Below are 20,433 nucleotides of genomic sequence, written 5' to 3'. Positions count from 1 at the left end.
CTGATGTGAAGAATCTGTAAGTCTGAGATCTGAAAATTTGTTCGACATGAGGAGCGTGTGAACTCCCCCTTCCACTGAAAACACCCTGTGATTAAAATGAATTTATTTTACATAATTTAAATTTCTAAAAAAAAAACAGGACACTGTTAAAATGTTATTACCCTACGAGGATTCAAATGAAGAGGGCTGACTTCAGAGCTTCACGGCAGAGCAGACAATTGTTTGAATTCAAATCTTATTAAAATAAATTCCTGTGTTCTTTATAAGCAATCACCCAGTGATTTCCCATAAAGCTAACTAAAATACTTTGACTCCATTCACCATTTATGTGTAAAATAAATGTAAAAATACATTTTTTTACTCTACATAATCTGCATAAGCTCCAAATATCCAGTCTGAGTCTGGCATTGTTCCTTTTTGCACAAAACGTTTTAACGGAGGAGCAAATTTGCCACATTTCTCCAATCACGACCCTTTAGTTAAACCACAAAAACATGACGGCAGAGTGGCGTTACAGATGAGCACGAGCCTCAGCCTGCAGAGAAATAAGCAGAAGGAAGTTTCAACTGAAGAATTATTTATTAAGTAGCTAAAAAAGCCCATGATTCTTCCAGTTGATCACTCTAATCAGCAGGTATGGTGATAAATAACATGAGGAGCTACACGGTTTAATACAGAATTGTTAGGATTTAGGCTGCAGAACATCTAAGAAAAATATCCTAAATGGAAATTCACCCCATTGAACACATTTCTAAGAAACTTCAGAAGAGGATTAATGAGTTACTTTGGTCCTGTTTGTCATTTTACAATGGATTAAAAGCTACAGGCTGTGACATAAGATCAACTACCTCCATTCAAGCAGAATCTGGAAGAGAAACAAGGATGGTTTGATGGAGCAGAAGGACACAGAGACCCAGAGAGGATGGCAGCTGTCTGATTTCTTTGAAGCACTTCAAAAAAATACAAGAGGTCAGAGGAAAGAAGCACAAGTGGATCTGAAGGAGGCAGATGAAAGCAGAGGGAGAAACAAAATATCAGTCACCTAATTTCTTTGAAAGTATACAATTTAAATAAAAAATATCATCTGCGTTTAATATACCAATTAGAAGGCAGAATGGAAAGCTCATAAAATAAGGCAGAGAGATAAAAAAAAGGACTCAAAGATTTGGACAAATTATAGGCGAAGGCAAATCGTAAATCTGTCAAAACGGGTAGAGGAAACGGCAAGAATTGGCTTAAAAACCAAAACAGAAATGGATAGTATGCTGAAAATACAGAGGAGTTTAACTTTAAGTGTTTAGCTGTACAGAGCAAATGTAAAAGAAAAGAAAAAGGACAAGATATTATAGAGATTTGACAGTAAATTTAGAATAAATAAGATAGGATTAACTCCATCATTTTTACAAAAAAAGATGATCTTGGTCTCAAACTCTGTCATGGGTGACAGGCTAGACCTTTCATTTATAGCTGCAAAGTGTGGTTTTTGTTTTTCTTCTTTTTTTTTAAGGCTCTCTTCTTGCTCCTCTGTTTACCAACCATCTGCTGTTCAGCGCTTCGTACGAAGAATGAAAGGAACCAAAGCTGTTGTTTGGCAGCCAAATGTGTATCTGCCAGCCACAACGGATGTGACTACATCTGTCACCCTACCTTTTGTTTAAAGGCTTCTGTTCTGTCTCTTGAGCTGTATTGCAAATATAAAATCTTTGCTGAAAATATTGAACATCAAATAGATTATAAACAAGAAAAGGCAGCGCTACAGGTTAGAGAAAGAACTCTGTGTGGGGTTTGTGTGTGTGTGTGTGTGAGATGGTGATGTAGAGCAAACAGCTAGTTTCAGTAAGAGATTAAAGGGATCCATATTGGGGTGTAAACTGAGATGCTTGTCTCCATCTGTGTGACCACCTGCTGTTCTGTTAATGCAGAGGTGTGAACAGCCTAACCTTGGCACCGGGTGCATCTGCACGCAACAAATAATTCAATTAATGACACAGAAAGAGGGAGATAAAAGATTCTCCCTGAACTGAAGCCAAACTTATCTGTGTCTGCTGCAAATGTTTAGCTGTAGCCATGGATAAGTGTGTGTGTGTGTGTGTGTGTGTGAGTGCATATATCAGCAGGTCTGGGTGGGGTTTTCCTCTGAGCACGTCTGCGCAACCACACGCTAAACCAAACTCGCTGACTGTGATGGAAAACTAACCAAGGGAGACAGCGGGAAGCTGAAACTACAGGTGTGTGTGGCTGGAGCAGCAGCTGAGAGGCAAACGTCTGTCTGAAGAGGGGAAAGTTGATTAAATGCAGAAGCAATTACAGGAAAAACCCAGGAATGGTGCTAATCAACACCTCACAGGACGAACGTTTCACACGGGAGGAACTACAAGAGGCATGGACCGAGCAGACCACAGATAACGTAGTTTGTTGTGATGCTTTTGAACACCTTAAAAGATACAATAAAATCTGTTTAATTGCAGTGTTTTCTGTGTTGAGAAGCAGTGGAAGGCAAGAAACTCATTTCTAAAGCTGGCTGCTTGTTCTTCATGGACATACAAACTTCTTCAAGTCATCACATCAATGCAGTCCTGTTTTTTTTTTTTTTTTACAAGAAGACATGCAATAGTATTTTTTTTCCTCAGAACGGTACCGTCAGAGTAAAGAATCAGGGGTTTAGAGGTCATAATGTTTTACTTTCATTACTGTTTTGTACCGGTCAGTCTAAAACCACGTAATCAATAATATCTTGTTTGAGCCAACTTTAACTGCCATTAAAATTTAGATGTGAGAAGTATTTGGCGATCCATCCTTCCCATTTAACCCTCCCATGGCCTTCGGGTCAAATGGACCCAAAATTATAAGGGCTTCTCTTCCTCTCTTCAGTTACGAGGGCTTTGGGGGGGGGTTGTACATGCTACAGCAGAGTGGTGTTTTTCTTCATAACAATGACTTCTACAGGAGGGGATGTAGCTCAGTGGTAGGGTGCAGAGTTTTCATGCAGGAGGTTCTGGATTCAATCCCCAGTATCTCTGTGGTTAACCAAGATTGTGAAATCCAGGTCTCCAATAAAAACAAGAGGCAAAGGTTTCAATGCCTGTTCTTGAGTTCCTTCCTAAAGTCAGAGTTTCTCCCATTGATCAGAGCAAAGTTGACTTGACTGTCAATTAAGCTTCATGGTGGGGAGATTTTGAGGTCAAGAAACTTTACTCCTTAATGTCCAAATAGGTCTGTCAGAGTATGGGTGTCAAAAATGGCGAGGTTGTATAACAGAAAGGGCTGTATGAGTGAATGAAACATGTTATAAAGTGGTTTTTAAAACCTAGATAAGATTAAAAGGCCCCTGGCATATGTGGACCATTGACCATTTTTGACACTATGTGACAACTGCATGCATTTATATTACAGAAGACAGAAAAGACAGAAGCAGGCACAGAGCATGGAGAGTAGAGGCTAATACTGTCCACACTGTGAACCTTTTAATGTCAAACCGATTTATTTTATGCTGTGAACCAACAGCTACAATACAGTGAAACTGCATTTTCCTACTGTGGCCATTAAAAAAAAAAGAGTTCAGCAAGTTTGTGTTTTTGGTATCATGTCTCAGCAGATCAGAAAGTCTGTTTTATCTTCTCTGAGCTTTTTAAAATGCTGTTTGACAAACTCAAAGCAAGTTTCCTGATATTTCATCACTCAAAGTGATGGCTGGGTGCTTGGTCGCGTTCCTGTTCAAGGTTTTATTTATTTAGTTTGATGACAGCTGAGTTAAAGAAAAAAAAAGAAAGGTGATCTTTTCAAACTCGTCTTTTTGGGACCATTGAGTTCACTGTCATCTTCAGAATATTCCATAAACCCATTCATTCATTTTAGTCTGGTTGTCCAAGATTGGGTCACAGAAGAAGTGGCTCAAGGAGGAAAAAGAGGAAAACCCAGACATCCCTCTCCACAGAGACAGTCCAGCTATCATTGGGGAATCCATTGGACCTCTGGCTCAACATGGGAGAGCCAGCTCCTCAGGACAAGACTCAGCTGTGGACCTACGCATCAAGGACAAGGGAAACTCTTTTGAGGACCAAAATGTTCGTATTTTTGAACAGAGAAGACAGATGGTTTGAGAGGAGGGTGAAAGCAGCTTTTCATGGGGATGTAGCTCAGTGGTAGAGCGTGTGCTTTGCATGTACAAGGTCCTGGGTTCAATTCCCAGCATCTCCACTAATAACTCTCTTTAGTGAGGAAAAAGTACATTAAAGAGTAGAGGGGACCTAAGATTTCAGCCTACAAAAGGCTTGTTGACCTCAAGACTGAAACTTAAATATCTAAAAGCAGTTGATTTTGGTTCCTGCTCTTCTCACTTCATGTCTGAATGCCCCCATCGGTGCGAGACATGGTCGGATCCATCAGCGTTTCATAAGTGGTGAGAGGCAGTCTAAAAGACAGATTGGTCTGTGGGCTCGTTTTATGAAAGACAACTAAAACTTACAATGTAGCATCAACCCTGATACCCACTCATTCCCCCTCTAATTCATGCCTTCATGCATGTTACCAAACTCCCCAATGACCCTCAGGTGTGAGGGGAGTGAGATCAATCTACAAATGAATTTAAGTTGCATAAATGGAGACACTCTCTAGTTTTGAACTGAGAAAGCTTCCCACATGGGAAGCAAAAAAAAAACTTGTATAACTACAAAATACAAGTCCTGATTTTTTGTTTGTTTGTTTATTTATTTTGATTTTCCAGATAATGTCAGGAAAACCTTGGGGTAAAAAAATGTGCAGTCATTCAACTTCAGGTCTTTACTGTCTTGACATTAACTGTTAATTGTTGTGCCTTGAAAACACATTTGTGCCTCAGTTGAATTCCAATCATACTTCTGGTGTTTCTACCTTCACAACCCAGGAAACCACGGTTAACACAAACGCATTCCTAAGCACTAATTTTGCCAAAAGACACAAAGGTTTCTGCTCTGTTTCTTACTAGAGGACGGCGAGGAAACTGAGAAGAGTCAGAGCCTTTGTGGGCTGATAAAGTTTCACATAATTGTTGTAATGCAGCACAGAAATGACTGAATACAAGCCCTCAGGATGAAGACTTGGCTTACTATTTCATCTATCTTGGCTGTGGGACAAAGGATTATAGACCTCCTCCCAACAGAGGAAACATTTCACAGTCGTAATTCTTCCAACTCAAAGTGGATTTGTAGGTTGTGAGCTGATCCAAGTGCGACTGTGTGGGGTGTGGAAATGGTTTTAGTGTTCTGAAGGAGGCAAAAAAGTGACAAAAACACTTGTAAACAAAAACTCTAATTGTTTGAAATGTCAGTCACAAAGATAAAAGGGTCTACAGTACAAACTCCGTTCACAACAAAGAATATCCACAATTTTGGCAACAAGCATAAAGAGTTATGACCAGATGCGTGTTTGAAGTAAGAAGAGATTTACCTCACTTTTATTGTTGTTTTGACCTGCTAAACATCTCATTTTAAAGCATTTTAATAGTACAAAGTCATGTTTTACAGCTATAAAAGTGGGGGTTTGTTGAAAGGACAAAATGAGACTCATTTGGGGAATAAGACTGCAAATAATTAAAGCAGGGGAGTACAATAAATACAAATTGATATGTCATAAATCTATTGTGATAATAGAGATAAAAACTGAAGATCAAAAGACGGGAAACTGAATACTTTGAGACTCTACAAAGTACAAGTGAAACGGAAGGGACATATTAAAAAAATAATCTTTTTAATCCTAAAAAGGCAGATAGGAAAGAGGAGGAAGTGGAGGAAGAGAAAGTATTTTAGTAGAAGGGAGAGAACAAAAGACAAAAGGAAGAAGTCCTGCCATCTCTCTGCAATGCTTTAATTGAGCATGGCACAAAAAATGGTGCATTATAAAAAAAATTAAATTATGAAGGAAAATTACATTGACAAAAACTAAAAATTCTAATAAACCTTTCCACCATGAATATACAAAAAAGATATACAAATAAAACCATAAAAATCTGTTTACAAGCAACCTTGAGCTACTATGTAAGGCTTAACAAAAGTGCAAATATGAAGCAAAAGATGAAAGTGGGAAATGGAGAGGAAAGAGAGAGGATTAGAGGTGATATAATGTGTTAAAATCCTTTTCTACTGAGACACGGATCCAAGAGTCACTTTACAGATGCCAGCTTGAGAAAGCTGTTTGTCCTGGATGTCACTCTGCTTATTGACTGCTTCTGCTTTATGCTAAAGGGTTTTAGGCAAAGCAAAAATAGAAGTTGTATTATTGACTATATTAATTGCTATAATCAAGCACAAGCATTAGTAATTATTGCTGGGTTTAAAAACCATGGAATGGCAGAAATTCTCATTATAATGTGGCAAAATATTCATGATCTCACACACACACACACACACACTATGGATGCAAAATGGGGCATTCCTTTTTAACGCAGAAGTTGGGATTTCCAAGTTCAAAGTTTAACTGGAACGTCCCCAGAAGTCAGGAATTTCCCATTAGCTGTAGCATCAAAGTTCAATATGGCCGCCTCAGTTTGTATCATTAAATAATCATTCATAGATTCATTCTTCTTTTAAATATATAGACTTTTCTATTTTATATCTACCAGCGGGCTTCATTATCTAGGTTCATCTGTGCTAATTCAAAGATCAATGCAAGACTACCTTTTGTATCTAGCCTCTTAAAAACAGAGCTAGTTAGGAAGATGTTCTTTATACAGGTGAATAAACTGATTTGTATGATAAAAAAAAGTAATTCTTTACAAACCCCCTGCATGAGGGGATGTAGCTCAGTGGTAGAGTGTGTGCTTTGCATGTTTGAGGTCCTGGGTTCAATCCCCAGCACCTCCAAGTAAAAGCTTGATGTTTTTGGACTTTGACAAATAACTATCAGTTCTTGCATTGCAGGCTCTTCCATTGTTTGCGTGGGTGCAGCAGCTTAGTTAAAATTAGTTTAACAGTTTGAAAAATCCTTACTTTTGAGTCATAATCCCTAAGTGAAATCAGTTAAATGTGACGTGCTACAGCAGCATCATCTGGCTCTCTTTTGCAGCTGAATTCATCTGTGAGAAGAACATTAACTGTGAGATCAATTCCTGAGTGCGAGGACAAAGGAAAGAAGAAAGAAGGGAATGAGGAAGCATAAATTAGATAAATGAGTAGAAAAGGATCTCTGGTCACGAGTATGGATTCTTATCTCCACTGCAGCCGCAGTATGTTCAAACACCTGTGTTATTTCATTTCTGAACATATAAACAGGACCAAACTGCTAAGAGACACTGTGAATTTAGAATTTTTCAATGCTGGTGCAACCATGTTCAGAATATTAAAACACCCAACAGTGTTAAAACCAGCTGCAGATATGGTTCATATTCGATGCAAACAACATGTGACTGCTGTTTGCATTTAAAACTGTAATGTACTTATGTAATTTTGTGTGTGTGTGTGTTTGCCGCTGGCCAGATTTGAATGAAGTTATCAGGAAATAATCATTGGATGTACGTCTACAGCTAACTAACTGATGGAGTCAACCCAGTTCAAGATGGCCACCACAGCTAATCAACCTTAGCAAATATTAAATTGGTTACAGCAGATATTGAGCTACAGTTTGGTGTGGTAGTAGCTGAGAGTCATCCCCGTCACATCCTCCGAGCTCTAACAATTCACTGAAAGGCAGCAGGCGACAGAATCTTATTCTACCTTGAATTTAAGTTTTGGCTATATTTAAAGTAGAAAATTACACCGTCTTTAGAATTCAAAAGGTAATCAACATTAATTATTTCTTTTTGCTAACAAAGAGATAATGCTGACAGCGGGTTCTGGCTCTGAAGCGGCACCAGAACCGCTGTGGTCAAACACATTTCTGAACCCCTCTCTGCCTTAGTGTGTTTCTGTATGCATATATGAGAGAGGGAAAAAAGTTAACCTTCAAGCTGAACTAGAAAAGCAAAAAGGAAGCCTATTCATGAGAGACTGACGGATGGATTGGTGAAGGCTTCATCAATGAATGGGATAATGCACCATCTATATAAGGAAACCTGATTCGGATGGTGCTTAAACAGAACAAAGGCTGTTTTGAGCTTGGATTAGGTATAAATATATGTGGGCGAAATAAATGTTTTGACACAGAGTTGGTATTTAAATGAAATAGAGGACTTGACAAAGCTGACAAGTAATGTGAAAAAAAGACTTAAATCATTTGAATAAGTGTTTGTCAAAATATGATGAGGAGGAAACAAATGTGGTGAACGGTTTGTGAAGGCTTTACAGGAAGCCTTGAGACTCCCGTGATTTTTTTTTATAATGCTGCATAAGAGGGTTAAGTGCAAATAAATGCAAAAGCGCATCCATTTGCTTATGAATTCAGATAAAACAGGCTAAATACAACCAGTGAAACTCCACAAATATACACAAAGACTGCTCCGTCATATATACACATCTTTATTTATAGCATGTTGAATGGATCAAGTAGCATCTTGAATAACCACTTTAAAGGTGTTAAAGGGATATTTCATGTTTAAATGGGGTTCTGTAGAAAAGTTATGAAGCAATAATATCCTAAATGTTAGGCAGCTTTGGGAACGACTTCAGTTTGGAGAAATCGAGTTCATGTCTGACCGGCCTGACGAGCTAATGGTGAGTCTGAATAAAGCCAGGATCAAAGTGAACTGCAGCCATCTTAAATCAACTCCAAGCTCAAATATTTTCACAGCGGTTCATACAAACCTTAATTCATAGACTTTTACAACATCCTCCATTTTGCAATACACAATATTTACATAGAATTTCGAGGTTATTAGCAAAAAAATATGCAGAAAAACAAGTGTAATATGAAACGGACACTGATTTAAAAAGGTTGAATAATAGTGTTTCATTGAGGCTCTATGAAAGTATGAAAAGTTATTTTAAAGTGGTATCAATCTGCTTTGTAAGTGGGACTAGACTAGCATCCCCGCAGGTCGGTTCCAGTACAGGTTTGAAGTCTGGCACCCTCCACGCAAACAAATGGGACATAGCCCTCATAAAAAAATAAAAATACACCTCAAATAATTTTTTTTTAGGTGTTGACTCTTGTTGATTCGTGCAGTTCTTGTGTGCAGGGGAGTAGGCGGAGCTTAAAGCCCTGAATCCATAGTGCACAGACTCTGGTTACAAAAGTAAAACATGGGCGTTTCCGTAAATGAGATCACTTTTCTTCAATCTAGAACAACAAAAGCAGGTGGAGACACTTTGTCTTGTTTATGATGATGGTCTGACGAGGATAACCAACATTAGCTCGAACTAAGTGAACCCACTTTCACAGTGGACCGCTGCCGTCTTACTGTAGACAATGAGACAGAAGACATCTATCACTTTTGATGCTCCTAAATGTTTCTGTGCTGTTTTGTCCTCCAGTTCTGACAATTACTTCACACACAGAAAAACCCTCTCAATACCAAAACCAAGGAGTTTTTTTTATGTTGAACTCATCTCACATGAGGAAGGCAAACAACAGTGAGCTGTGTTAAGAAAACAACTAAAGCTTGAATGGAGTCAGCTGGTTTGCGTCCTGTTTCTTACAAAATCATAACAACAACGAAAGGAAGGAAATGGAAGTGAGTTCACATTTATCTATTCTGGGGTGAGGAATGTACCGCCTCGATTGGTAAGGTTTCCAGGAATTTTCTCATGCATGCAGAATGTATGGTGCAATGAAAACGATCCGTCTTATTATCCGCTCTTTACTTTATATTTACACATCCCCAATGTGTAATTTACTGTGCCACAGAATGCGTAAAAACTTCAGATAATTAGCAGTTTTAAAATGTCAGGAGCACATTTATTTACTTCTTTTTATTAAAAACTAACCAGATATTTTGAAGACATGCCTTCTGTCTCATATTGACATGATTCTTTAAATAAAGTGTGAGCCTTTTTTTGAGCGTGACGGCTCGATAAGACAAACAAGAGGAGGGCAGCAGGAAGTAAATCAGTACTGAAACGGGATGCACACACCCTTCAGTACATGTCTCATGGTTGTGATCTTAAGGCACGTCAGATACCATAAATCCTTCCATATCCATCAAACTCTGACCTAATTTGTATCACTGATAACAGAAAGGCCCATCTTTGATATAATTTTATGGGGAGACTGAATCTTCAGTTATAGTTCTTCTGGGACAATAATTATTAAAGCTTTTGATTGTTTAAATGCGTTTAATTTAGCCTTCACAAAATAGGACATCAGATGTACTCAGCCATTTATAAATTTGCTTTTAAGCATTTTTAATATAGCAACAATGCAAATTACTTAGATTCTCCTTTTAATTACATTAAGCCACTGAAGTTAGAAGTGTGTAGAAAATCTCAAAGGAGCTCTTCACTCTGGGTGGGGCAGCTTACTGAGTGTGTTTAAGTCAGAAACATTCACATTCGAGAGGAAACCCCAAAACCACCGGCACCATAACGATTCCTGTGTGTCTTTCTCTGCTGCTCCCTCTGTGTGACCCATTTCTACACCATCTCTCTGGTGTTTAACAGAACAATTACATAACGGACCTAAAACTTTCAGGAATAGTGACGATTCGACAAGAAATTAATTGCTTATCAAAGTGTCAGTTTTCAGACGCTTACAGCATTTTTTGCCCCTTTATTCCTCACTTTTGTTTAGCTTTTTTCTTACACTTGGTTTTAACTTTGACTCAACAGTCCTGTCGTGACCCCTAAAAAGTAGGATACTGTGCAGGGAGGACGAACAACCAAAAATACTGTCACACAATCTGCTCGTCTTTATTCTGCACAGGTTTCCAGACCCTGTTTTTAACCACGACTAAAACAACACAGCTGGATTCTGCAAATTTCACGTTTGTTCAAAAGAAAACAATGTCACCCCACTCACTTCCTGTGATACTCTGCATTTGGTGGAAAGCTTTCATTTAGCCCCACCTTGCTCTTACACCCAGAAACAGAGCCAGAATAAATTCAAGAGTACTCCTAGAGTCAATACTGCGGCTAAATCTTTCAGCGAAAAAGAGATGCTGGATGAGCCTAAATGACAAAAGACAGAAACTACTGAATGAAAAAGGCGTATTAAACTAGAAGAATTTAACTCAATTTCATAATTAAGATGGTCAAGCCTCAGCTGTCAGGCAGACTTTCTCATATTTCCTATTATACACAAGAATTCAAGCTGCACTTTTTGCACTTTGGGTGCAAAATGAGTCCGAATCATCAGTCCTCCACCACCCTGCTTCATGACATGTTCTTTCGCTGATATTCTGTTTGATTTTTTAATTTTACTTGCTTTTGCCAAATGCAAAGCTGTACGGATGATCACCTCTGTGGAGCCATCCATTCGAAGGAACTGAGCCCCACCAACTAACATTTAACATAAAGTTTGTCCAGCCTGAGATGGAGGGCTCTGATTTTTGCAGTTTCTCTGAGAACGGCACATTCTGACCGTAGGATGAGTTTGCTGGAAGATTAGCGGCGGCCATGAGTGTTTTCCCATCTGTAAAACATCAAATATTTTATTGTAGCTCAGGGTCTTTGGTGCGGAAATTTCCACAACTTTTATTGCCATACAGCAGGGGATGTAGCTCAGTGGTAGAGTGTGTGCTTTGCATGTACAAGGTCCTGGGTTCAATCCCCAGTGTCTCCATGTGTTTCTACCTGCTTTAAGGTTAAAATAATATCTTACTGAAATTGTCTGTGGACATTTCACTTTTTCATTTGTCACTACACGACTAGAAAATACGTAAATGCAAGTTGTATATCTTTATATTAAAGACTCTTGTCTCCTATTTTTAATCTCTCATTTAAAAGCAAATGTGTCTTTTTGACACAATGTTAGAACCACAATATCTGCAAATGAACTGTATCAGAGTTAAAATCCTGGTTTGAGTTTTCTGACATGTTTGCTTGTTTTTAGCTGTGTCTTATAAAATGTTAGGAGGAGAAAACTGTTTGGGCTAAACAAGGTCTAAATTTCGCTGGAGATAATCAGAGCTAAATGAGAGCTACAAAATAATTAAATAAATAAATACAACTCATTGTTACAATTATTATTATGTCTATTGCTTGGTGAAAATCGTGATTAGACCTAAACGCTTCCATCATTTTGATGCTACACAACAACATCAACTCTGAATACGGCAGCAGGAACCAGGACTAAGTAACACCACTTTCCCTTCAGACGTTACGTAAAAGCTGTGGAAACGAGGCGAGGACAGAAAGTTTGCAGGCAGGATTACGTAACTGATAAAAGTGTGTCAGACAGGAAAACCTAACATCGTTAGTGTGTTGGTTCTAGTATCACATAAAGTAAGCTTAGTTATTTCCTTCACTGACATCACTGCAGAGACTTCACTTCATTTTTCTAAATGTGCTGTCATTACTTTTCCCTTTGTGTCAAGTTCTTCTTTTCACCTTTTACTGTTCATCATTTCTATAATACAGTATTTTAATTGAACTCTTTATTAACTCAAGCTCCTTTACTTGAGCCTCTGTAAAAAATAACAATTACTACAAATAATTATGAAAGTAGGCCCTGCCTTAGGACTGGCAAATGTTCAGATTATAGCAAACTGTGTTGAATTTTGATAAAAGCAGAAAAAAATAAGAATTCAAATAACATGGCAATTTGATGAGTGGGGAGATGATTAGGAAAATGTTACCCAGCATTAACAAGGTTGGTACAAATTCAACCCCGTGAATTCATGTGGCTCTGTATGTGCTGTAATCTCGTGTAAGTGCTTGTTTATGTTTGCATCTGTACCTTCAGTCTGTGCGTCTTCAGAGGACTGACAGTCCTGGCTCCTGTCCCCGGCACCAAGGATCTGAACGACCAGGAGTCGCCTCAGCGACACCAGGTCACAGTCTTTGAGTCCGGTTTCCAACTGATGGACAACGCCGCGTCCCGGCTGGCTCGTCACCACAGTAACCTGAGAGATTACAGAAAATTAACTAACTTATTGGCTGAAACCATTAAGCGAACATGACTGAACTGCAGAAAAATGATAACAAAGAAAGATTTGATCACATGAAAACAGTAAGAATATGATGGTGAATTTACTATCAATACAATGTAGTGGTTGCATGAAATATGTTGCAGGTATAATCCATTATGAATGTCGACTGATAAGTGTCTGTTTCCAGAAAATTAATATTTAGAACCTTGCGGGTTGTGGGGTGTGGTCTTTGTGGGTTGGCTGATGGTGTTTAGACTCCATCAGATTGGTGTCTGGGGAGTTTTGGAGACGAGGTGAAGAGCTCTGACTCGTTGAGCTCTCTTCCCTCTGCTGTCCTGATGGACAGAGGAGCTCCTAGTTCACTTAGCCTGTTTTTGATCTTAATGTTTCATGATTAATGTATGAGTCCGCTGATGAATGGAAACAAATTATACCAAGATTAACCTTTAATCAACGGAAAGAAATGGTTTAGAAGGTTTTCCCATCTGCAGATTTGGCACTTTCAAGTGATCAATCACTGAGCATTTCAGCAGGGAGTACAGAACACTGCAAAACTTTTCCAACGTCCATTTTAAAACTCTTCATGCTCAGATGACTCCGTAGCAGATAAGTTGAGTCAATTTGCTGCACGTGAAGCGTGTATAAACTGGTTTTAAGTGGACTGATTAATCAGATATGAAATGTTCTGAACCACCAAAGCTTATGAGATTTTAGAACCAGTTTTTTTTTTTTTACTTTTACAGCTGATGGATAATCCAAAATGGATGTTCGGAAAGCTTATTTAACTGGTTTAAGTGGAAACTCTTCTCTTTATGCTAGATTGAAGTACAAAGCTTGAAAACAAAATGGGCTCTATCTGGTCGGAGCAGGATTGTGGCTGAAGAGGTGCTTCTGATTAACAGATTTGAAGAGGAGGCATTTCATCTTCAGTGACACGGCAAATCTGACAGGATAGCTGCTGTACGACATACTGTAGTAATCCATATTTTATGTAAATAAAATTTACAACTATTATCAATTTTTTTCTCAAGATCAAATCAAAATTTAACCCCGTCTTTGTTGACTGACAGAGCAAAAATGTACAAATGAGAGGAGAAAGCAATGGTGATTCTTTCTTAAATCAGAATAATTTTATAATTGATTTGAATCTCACAATCTAAATAGGACATTTCTTTGTATGTCAGGGTGGGGTGGCTATTTTAACAACTGTGTTTATAGCACAAGAGGGGATGTAGCTCAGTGGTAGAGCGCATGCTTCGCATGTATGAGGTCCTGGGTTCAATCCCCAGCATCTCCATCAGTTTTGACATTATTCAATAAGACTTCCATGTGACCCTTGCCTAAACTAACTATTGTGTTTAAAGAAATGTCTGCAACATTCTAGCACAGGTATAAAGTGAAAACAAATCTCCAAAATGGCTGCATAAAACTTAGAAGTGTACTCTGAGTTTCAAAATTTAAATGACTAAAATAATAAACACTGTAGTTCAAAGAGTTTTGATGTGGAAATTTGTAAGTTTTACAGTCAATTGTTGTGGGGATGTAGCTCAGTGGTAGAGCGCGTGCTTCGCATGTATGAGGTCCTGGGTTCAATCCCCAGCATCTCCATTTAATTTGACATTAATCCACAAGACCCTTACAACCCTGAACTGTTGTGTTTACAGAAATGTCTACAGCAGGGGTTTCTTCTTGTTCTGCAGAAGCCTGTTAATCACCCATTGATTCAAATCAGATGAGTTGGAGCAGAGAAACAAGTCAAACATGCAAGATGGTGGCCCTCGAGGACCAGGGTTGCCCACCCCTGGTCTACAGTGTTCTAGTACATGCAAAAACTAAAACCAAATTTGAAAAATGGCTGCACAAGACTTAGACGTGTACACATATTTTAAAGTTTGAATGACAAAATAATAAATATTTGTGTAGTTCGGGGAGTTTTGGTGTGGAATTTTTTTTGTTTTTACACAGATTTTCGTGGGGATGTAGCTCAGTGGTAGAGCGTGTGCTTTGCATGTATGAGGTCCTGAGTTCAATTCCCAGCATCTCCATAAGGCTTATGGATTTCTCATGTTATACCTGATAGTCTTTGTAGATTTATGCAGGAGATGCTACATATCGAGTTTCATTATATGATCAAAAGTTTTTAAACAGTATTTCAGTACCTGACCTCATAAATGCTCTGCAGGATAAATGGGCACAAATTCCCATAGAAATAATCCAAAATCTAGAGGACAGCTTTCCAAGAGTGTTTCTGTGCTGTGTAACAAACCAGATTTTAATCTGAGATCAAATCAAACTGTAATCCTGTCTCATTTGATGACAAAAGAAAAGAAAAATGTACAAAGGAAGACAAAAACACGTCTCATTGTCTTAGTCAGATACATACAGTGTAACTGTCAGTGGGGATGTAGCTCAGTGGGGATGTAGCTCAGTGGTAGAGCGTGTGCTTCGCATGTACAAGGTCCTGGGTTCAATCCCCAGCATCTCCATTAATATGAAGCTTCTTCTAGGCTTTGCAGGTATGTGCAATGTCAATAAGGTTCTAAAGAAGGTTTTACATACATTATCTTTTCAGGCGTTTGTTTTGACCTTAGCATGATTAGGCTTTATGTGACAGGCTCCACTTTGTTGGTCTGAGTAACTGACGCTAACAAATGACAGACAAAAGGTTAATTCAGTCACCTGCCAAGAATGTGCCCTTTTCTAAAAAGTTTCTAGTCAAGACTTTGCAGATACTTTCACATAAAAACACTCCAAAATCTTGTGGAAAGTGTTTTGCTTCCATGTACCTCCTTGTAACAAAACGAATGATCGACATAACAACCCAACATGAGCTATAAGACGAAAGGCGTTGGATTACAAAAATCACCCACAGTTCTGCTGCAATCTAATGTCAGCCTACTAACGGGTCTGTTCGTCTACACTGTTGGGTTTTACAGGGGAAAAAAAGACTGTTGCCGTCTATTTGCAGGGTGTCTATACTCACCTCCACAGATGCATTGTTGCAGGCCTGGCTGCCAGTGCTCGCGTATCTCATGTATTGTTTAAACTGCTGCAGACTGTCCAGCACCGCCCGTCGCAGCAGATCACCTCCTCTGGCTGCTCCTCTGATGCAGCCATCACCTGGAATAGACCTCAGCTCCTCCACGCAGGAATGCAGCCTGGCCAGATTACCTCGAACCTGCTATAAACAGAAAGCAAGCAGATAATAAAACAGGCCAGATGGGATGGGACAAAAATAAGAATAGTTTTTGAAAATTTGCTTATCTTTGTCTTACCACAAAAGGCAGAAGACACTCCTGTTGTCTGCTGATGGCATACAGGCTGAGGAGGGGAATCCTACAGGGTCCATCCAGATTACATGCTAGGGACAGGAAGTTGTCCAGAGCATCACAAACAACTGTGCACGTCTCTGACCACCCAGGTGGCGACGCCTCCACAATCAGGACCCTGGCTGGTTGTCGTGAGAAAGAGGACCAAAAAACCAAACTCCCAGAGCTGGAGGGACCCGCTGGCCTCTTTTTGTTGTCCATGAATATCTAAAACAAAAAACAATTACAGAATATTACAGTATTCTGTAAACTCATTATGACATTATGAGTGTATAGATAATCGAGCTGGCACATCTAAAGACAAAACAGAATTTTCTTTAGAATTAGGGTTATAAACTGTTAGATATTTATGTTAATTATGGTTTAATTTGATTATGAGAAAGTTAATATAGATTATAAAGGCCTCACGGTATAATTTCTTATCTTGGAATGCTATTACGCCACATGTGCTCTAAATTTACATCTTTTAACGTGTGTATTTTTTCTCCCTTTCTTGAAGCTGCAGGTAATATGACGGAAAAAAAAGGTAAAGCTGTGATTCAGTCATGAATCAGAGGATGTGGTCGAGGTTTGAAGACAGGAAAATGCCCAAGATAGGAGTCATTACCTCCTTCAGACACCTGTCATTATTGAATGTGCAAAATAGTTGTTCCAAAGCTAGGTTTTTATGTCTGCTAATAGACTGAATCATCAAAGAGGGAGAGCCCCTTATTTAGAAACGTCAGTGGCACCTTATTCCAACACAGAGCTGTCAGTTAATCATTTATTTCCTATGTCTCACTGAGCAGAAACAGATGTTAAAATAATACTACTTTATGTCACATCTGAGCATTAGTAAATTCCATTTATTAGTTTCATCACTATATTTTTGAGAAATCTTGCACTAAGATTTGAGAAAAAGGCATCTTTTGCTTTCTATCTTTGACATAAAATAAAATGATGGACAAATAAAACAAGTAGGTAATTACTGCTGAAAACTCATATGGATTAGATACACCTATTTGACATTAAAAGAAATACATATACATTTTCAAATGGCCTAGAAGAATAATAAATAGCCTCCTGTTCTAGGTATGGACACTACTTTCAATGGTTTAAGAAAAAATATTTAATTTGTGTTTTAGGAGTTGTGTAATATTAGTTTTTTACAGACTGTTTTTGAATAATTTTGGAGTCTAAACTACAAAACTAGAAATTGGTGGATTGTCAAAATAACAGTTTTTTTAGTGTCACAAAGCTGCCATAGTTTTCTTTTTTTACTGTGGCATATCATTATCAGGCAACATCTCATCCTATTTAAAAATGAAAACTTGTGGTCTAAACATTAAAAAGGCAATGATTGATAAAACTCAAGGCTAACCTAAAAGCACTTGTCTGTTGGTTAGTTCTCCTGGTTTGACCCAAACTATCCTCACTAACCAGATCAAACATCTTTCACCTCCAAGCCTTCCTCTTGCATCATTTCTCTGAACACAGATGAGTAAAAGTGTTTTAATCAGATTCAGTCCAACAGCGAAACCTCCTGTTTGACTCACTCGTATTTCTTTGATGTCTTTAGAAAATCAATTTGTTTCCTGGCATTATGCATTTCACATAAATATTTGACAAAATGTTGCACGCAAATGGAATTTTACCATTCATTACAGTAAAATGTTATTTTTTTTACATTTTAAAGATTGTATTCATAAATATCAAAAGTAAAATAAATGTAAATTATACATATTCTTTTACACAGCCTGTAAAATGCATTACAGTTGTTACATATTACAAATACAAACATGATCAAGCTTTCTTAGCTCTGTTTTTGTTTTAAGTTTAGCTATTAGCAACTTTAGCTACCTGTTAGTTAGGTGAAGTTTGTCCTCTGCAAATGGGTTTTGATGAAATGATAAATACGCTAAAAGCAGTAGAACAAAACAAGATAAACGTTTGGACCTATCCAGAGAAAATTCGAAGAACAAAATTTTTTTTGAGCTTTTACTTCAACCAAAACCCTTCCAAGCTAGCAGGCTAACATTAGCTAACGCAATATGCTAACTAACTGTTAGCATAGTCTCACTTGCCAGCAGCTGCTCACCTTTGCTGAAGTTTTCAGAACCTGTAATGTGCAAAAGACATCGTAAGACAGTAATAAACATACCTTTATACAGTTATTTTTGGGCAATTCTTGTGACAGAAATACTTTTAAAGTGATTTACGCAGATAGCCTTACTCACCAAATCAGACCACTTAACAGTGCTGTTTAAAATCCAGAGCAGCAGAGTAGCATCGATGCTGTTTATTTCAAGCCAGATAACTAACTAACTAACTAACTAACTATTGAGTTACTAAAATGACCTTCAGCACTAATATAAAGTCAGTGCAGCTGAAGAACAGGGACTCAGTATCTCATTTTCCTGTTGTTTAAAACAGCTGAAAAATAAAATACAAGCTGTAAATGCTGACAGCCAGTGTTTTTAATAAAGTTTTTTATTAAAACCTTGGCAGGTGGTATGTACTCTTAAAAGGAAGGGTTTACTTTTATTTTAAACAGCATTTATAAACTTGAGTGAAAACATCAAATTATTGGGTTTATATTTACATTATTAGATACACTGTCCCTCTGTGGCCATCTTCAAAAAATAAGAATCCAATGAAGAGAAGTTCGAACAGTATATTCAAGTAGACATCTGAAGAATTGTAATGACATGGCTTTGTAGAAAAATAAGCATTTCTAAGCTGATTGTAGGTAAATATGTACAAGTACTATTACATAACAACTATGGTTTCTGATTCTCTAGGGTCAACATCTGCATTTCCAGGAAAAATGAGTTATATTCTCAGTTGGATGAAATAGTTGACAAATTTAAATATATTGCATTATTATAGTTATATTTATAATGTTTCAGTGTTAAGGATGAATTTTAAATTGCCACTTGAACTGAGTCACAAAGCACTGATTAAAATAAATGAATAAAAAACAATTGAATGCTTGAATTCCATAATTTTGTGCAACAAACTTATCTATATCTATATTATTTTTGTCTGCTATTTGTCCAGTACATATAACATATTACTGTGCAAACCTTCGAATTTGCTTCGCTCCAGCTAAAGAGTTTGAAAAAAGGAATATCGTGGCTTTATTTCAATTTTTTTTCCTGGATCAAAAGAAGTTTAAACCAACAAGGCAACTGGTTGTGAAATAAATGTTTGATTTATTTGTCTAACTTTCAGAAATGCGAAGGTTATTTTAAAACCTTTAAATGTTTTGCTGCCCTGCCCTGCCTTGCATGTGTTTAGTTCCTTTCATTTTTTTTTTTTTTTTTTTTTTTTACATGAACTGACAAAAAAGATCAATACGAGACAAAGTGCAGGGACAGACTGAAAGGGTGATATTGAAAAGTGTCCCTGATGGTTCGCCTGCTTGATTGAAGTGCTTTCCAGTTGTCAGAGCCGGTGTGATCGAGAGAAACCTTTCAGCCCACTGCTGCGCAATCAAGATGTGAGGAGAAGCAAAATGTAAGGTTATCGATGAACGCACACGTTCGTCATGAGTTTCGTGATCGATTTGTGACACGGTCAAGCTCTGTCTCTTATACACACTTACAGTCACGTTATACCCAGACCCTGTCGACTCATAATTTATGCTGTATGTTGTTTTGTCGAGACGTACGTTAACTGTCATGAGGAAACGTGGAACATTAAAACATCTGTTTATGGCAGATAAGTTAAGGTATGTTTTCCTATCGCGGAAAGAAAAACATCTGCCAAGCCTCTGCATTTGGCAAAATCATTTCCTGATGATTTGTTACCCAGCAGTGCTGATCTGAAAAGATGCTCAGTAAATGTGTGTGTGTGTGTGTGTGGTGGCCTTTTGAAGTCAGTGGCAATTCTCAATAATGCACCCCTCTCTAGATTTCTTCCTTTCATTTTTCCTCAGCTGAAGTCCTCATCATGTCCCCTCACACACCTACTCCCCTCTCTTTGTGTCTTTCTCCTTCCTCTTTCACCTCCTACCTGCCTGTCAGAACTCGACACTCCAATTTTATCTCTCATATATATGCATTGGGCTCATAATTCCAGGTGGGATGCATGGCCTTACCTGTGTATATCTTCACTGAAATGACTGTGAAGCATTCAGTTTCGAACACAAGGCCTATGTAAAGGGATTAGGCACTCCGATATGATCGG

The 20,433-nt window shown here is 38.0% G+C and overlaps 1 protein-coding gene and 7 non-coding genes across 8 annotated transcripts in view; 7 read left to right on the top strand and 1 right to left on the bottom strand.

Annotated features, from left to right (window-relative positions):
* LOC108242871 (meiosis 1 associated protein) overlaps nucleotides 1-16,464 on the bottom strand; it is a 32,916-nt gene extending 16,452 nt beyond the window's left edge. The window contains exons 1-3 of the mRNA XM_017428010.3: nucleotides 16,210-16,464; nucleotides 15,918-16,115; nucleotides 12,742-12,907 (exon numbers count right to left, since the gene is read on the bottom strand). Of these exons, the coding sequence (XP_017283499.1) occupies nucleotides 12,742-12,907; nucleotides 15,918-16,115; nucleotides 16,210-16,464 (619 nt within the window). The remainder of the gene's footprint in view (nucleotides 1-12,741; nucleotides 12,908-15,917; nucleotides 16,116-16,209) is intronic.
* trnaa-ugc lies at nucleotides 4,126-4,197 on the top strand. The gene has a single exon. It is a non-coding gene; the product is annotated as a tRNA-Ala (tRNA).
* On the top strand, nucleotides 6,765-6,836 carry trnaa-ugc. The gene has a single exon. It is a non-coding gene; the product is annotated as a tRNA-Ala (tRNA).
* Nucleotides 11,554-11,625, top strand: trnaa-ugc. The gene has a single exon. It is a non-coding gene; the product is annotated as a tRNA-Ala (tRNA).
* On the top strand, nucleotides 14,160-14,231 carry trnaa-cgc. The gene has a single exon. It is a non-coding gene; the product is annotated as a tRNA-Ala (tRNA).
* Nucleotides 14,471-14,542, top strand: trnaa-cgc. Its single transcript has one exon. It is a non-coding gene; the product is annotated as a tRNA-Ala (tRNA).
* Nucleotides 14,908-14,979, top strand: trnaa-ugc. The gene has a single exon. It is a non-coding gene; the product is annotated as a tRNA-Ala (tRNA).
* On the top strand, nucleotides 15,349-15,420 carry trnaa-cgc. Its single transcript has one exon. It is a non-coding gene; the product is annotated as a tRNA-Ala (tRNA).
* Nucleotides 16,465-20,433: the final 3,969 nt, after the last annotated feature.

Source organism: Kryptolebias marmoratus, linkage group LG7 (genome assembly GCF_001649575.2).
Source record: "Kryptolebias marmoratus isolate JLee-2015 linkage group LG7, ASM164957v2, whole genome shotgun sequence".
Lineage (NCBI taxonomy): Eukaryota > Metazoa > Chordata > Actinopteri > Cyprinodontiformes > Rivulidae > Kryptolebias > Kryptolebias marmoratus.
The sequence above is the reverse complement of the archived record's forward strand: the minus strand, read 5'-3'. Positions and strand labels throughout refer to the sequence as shown.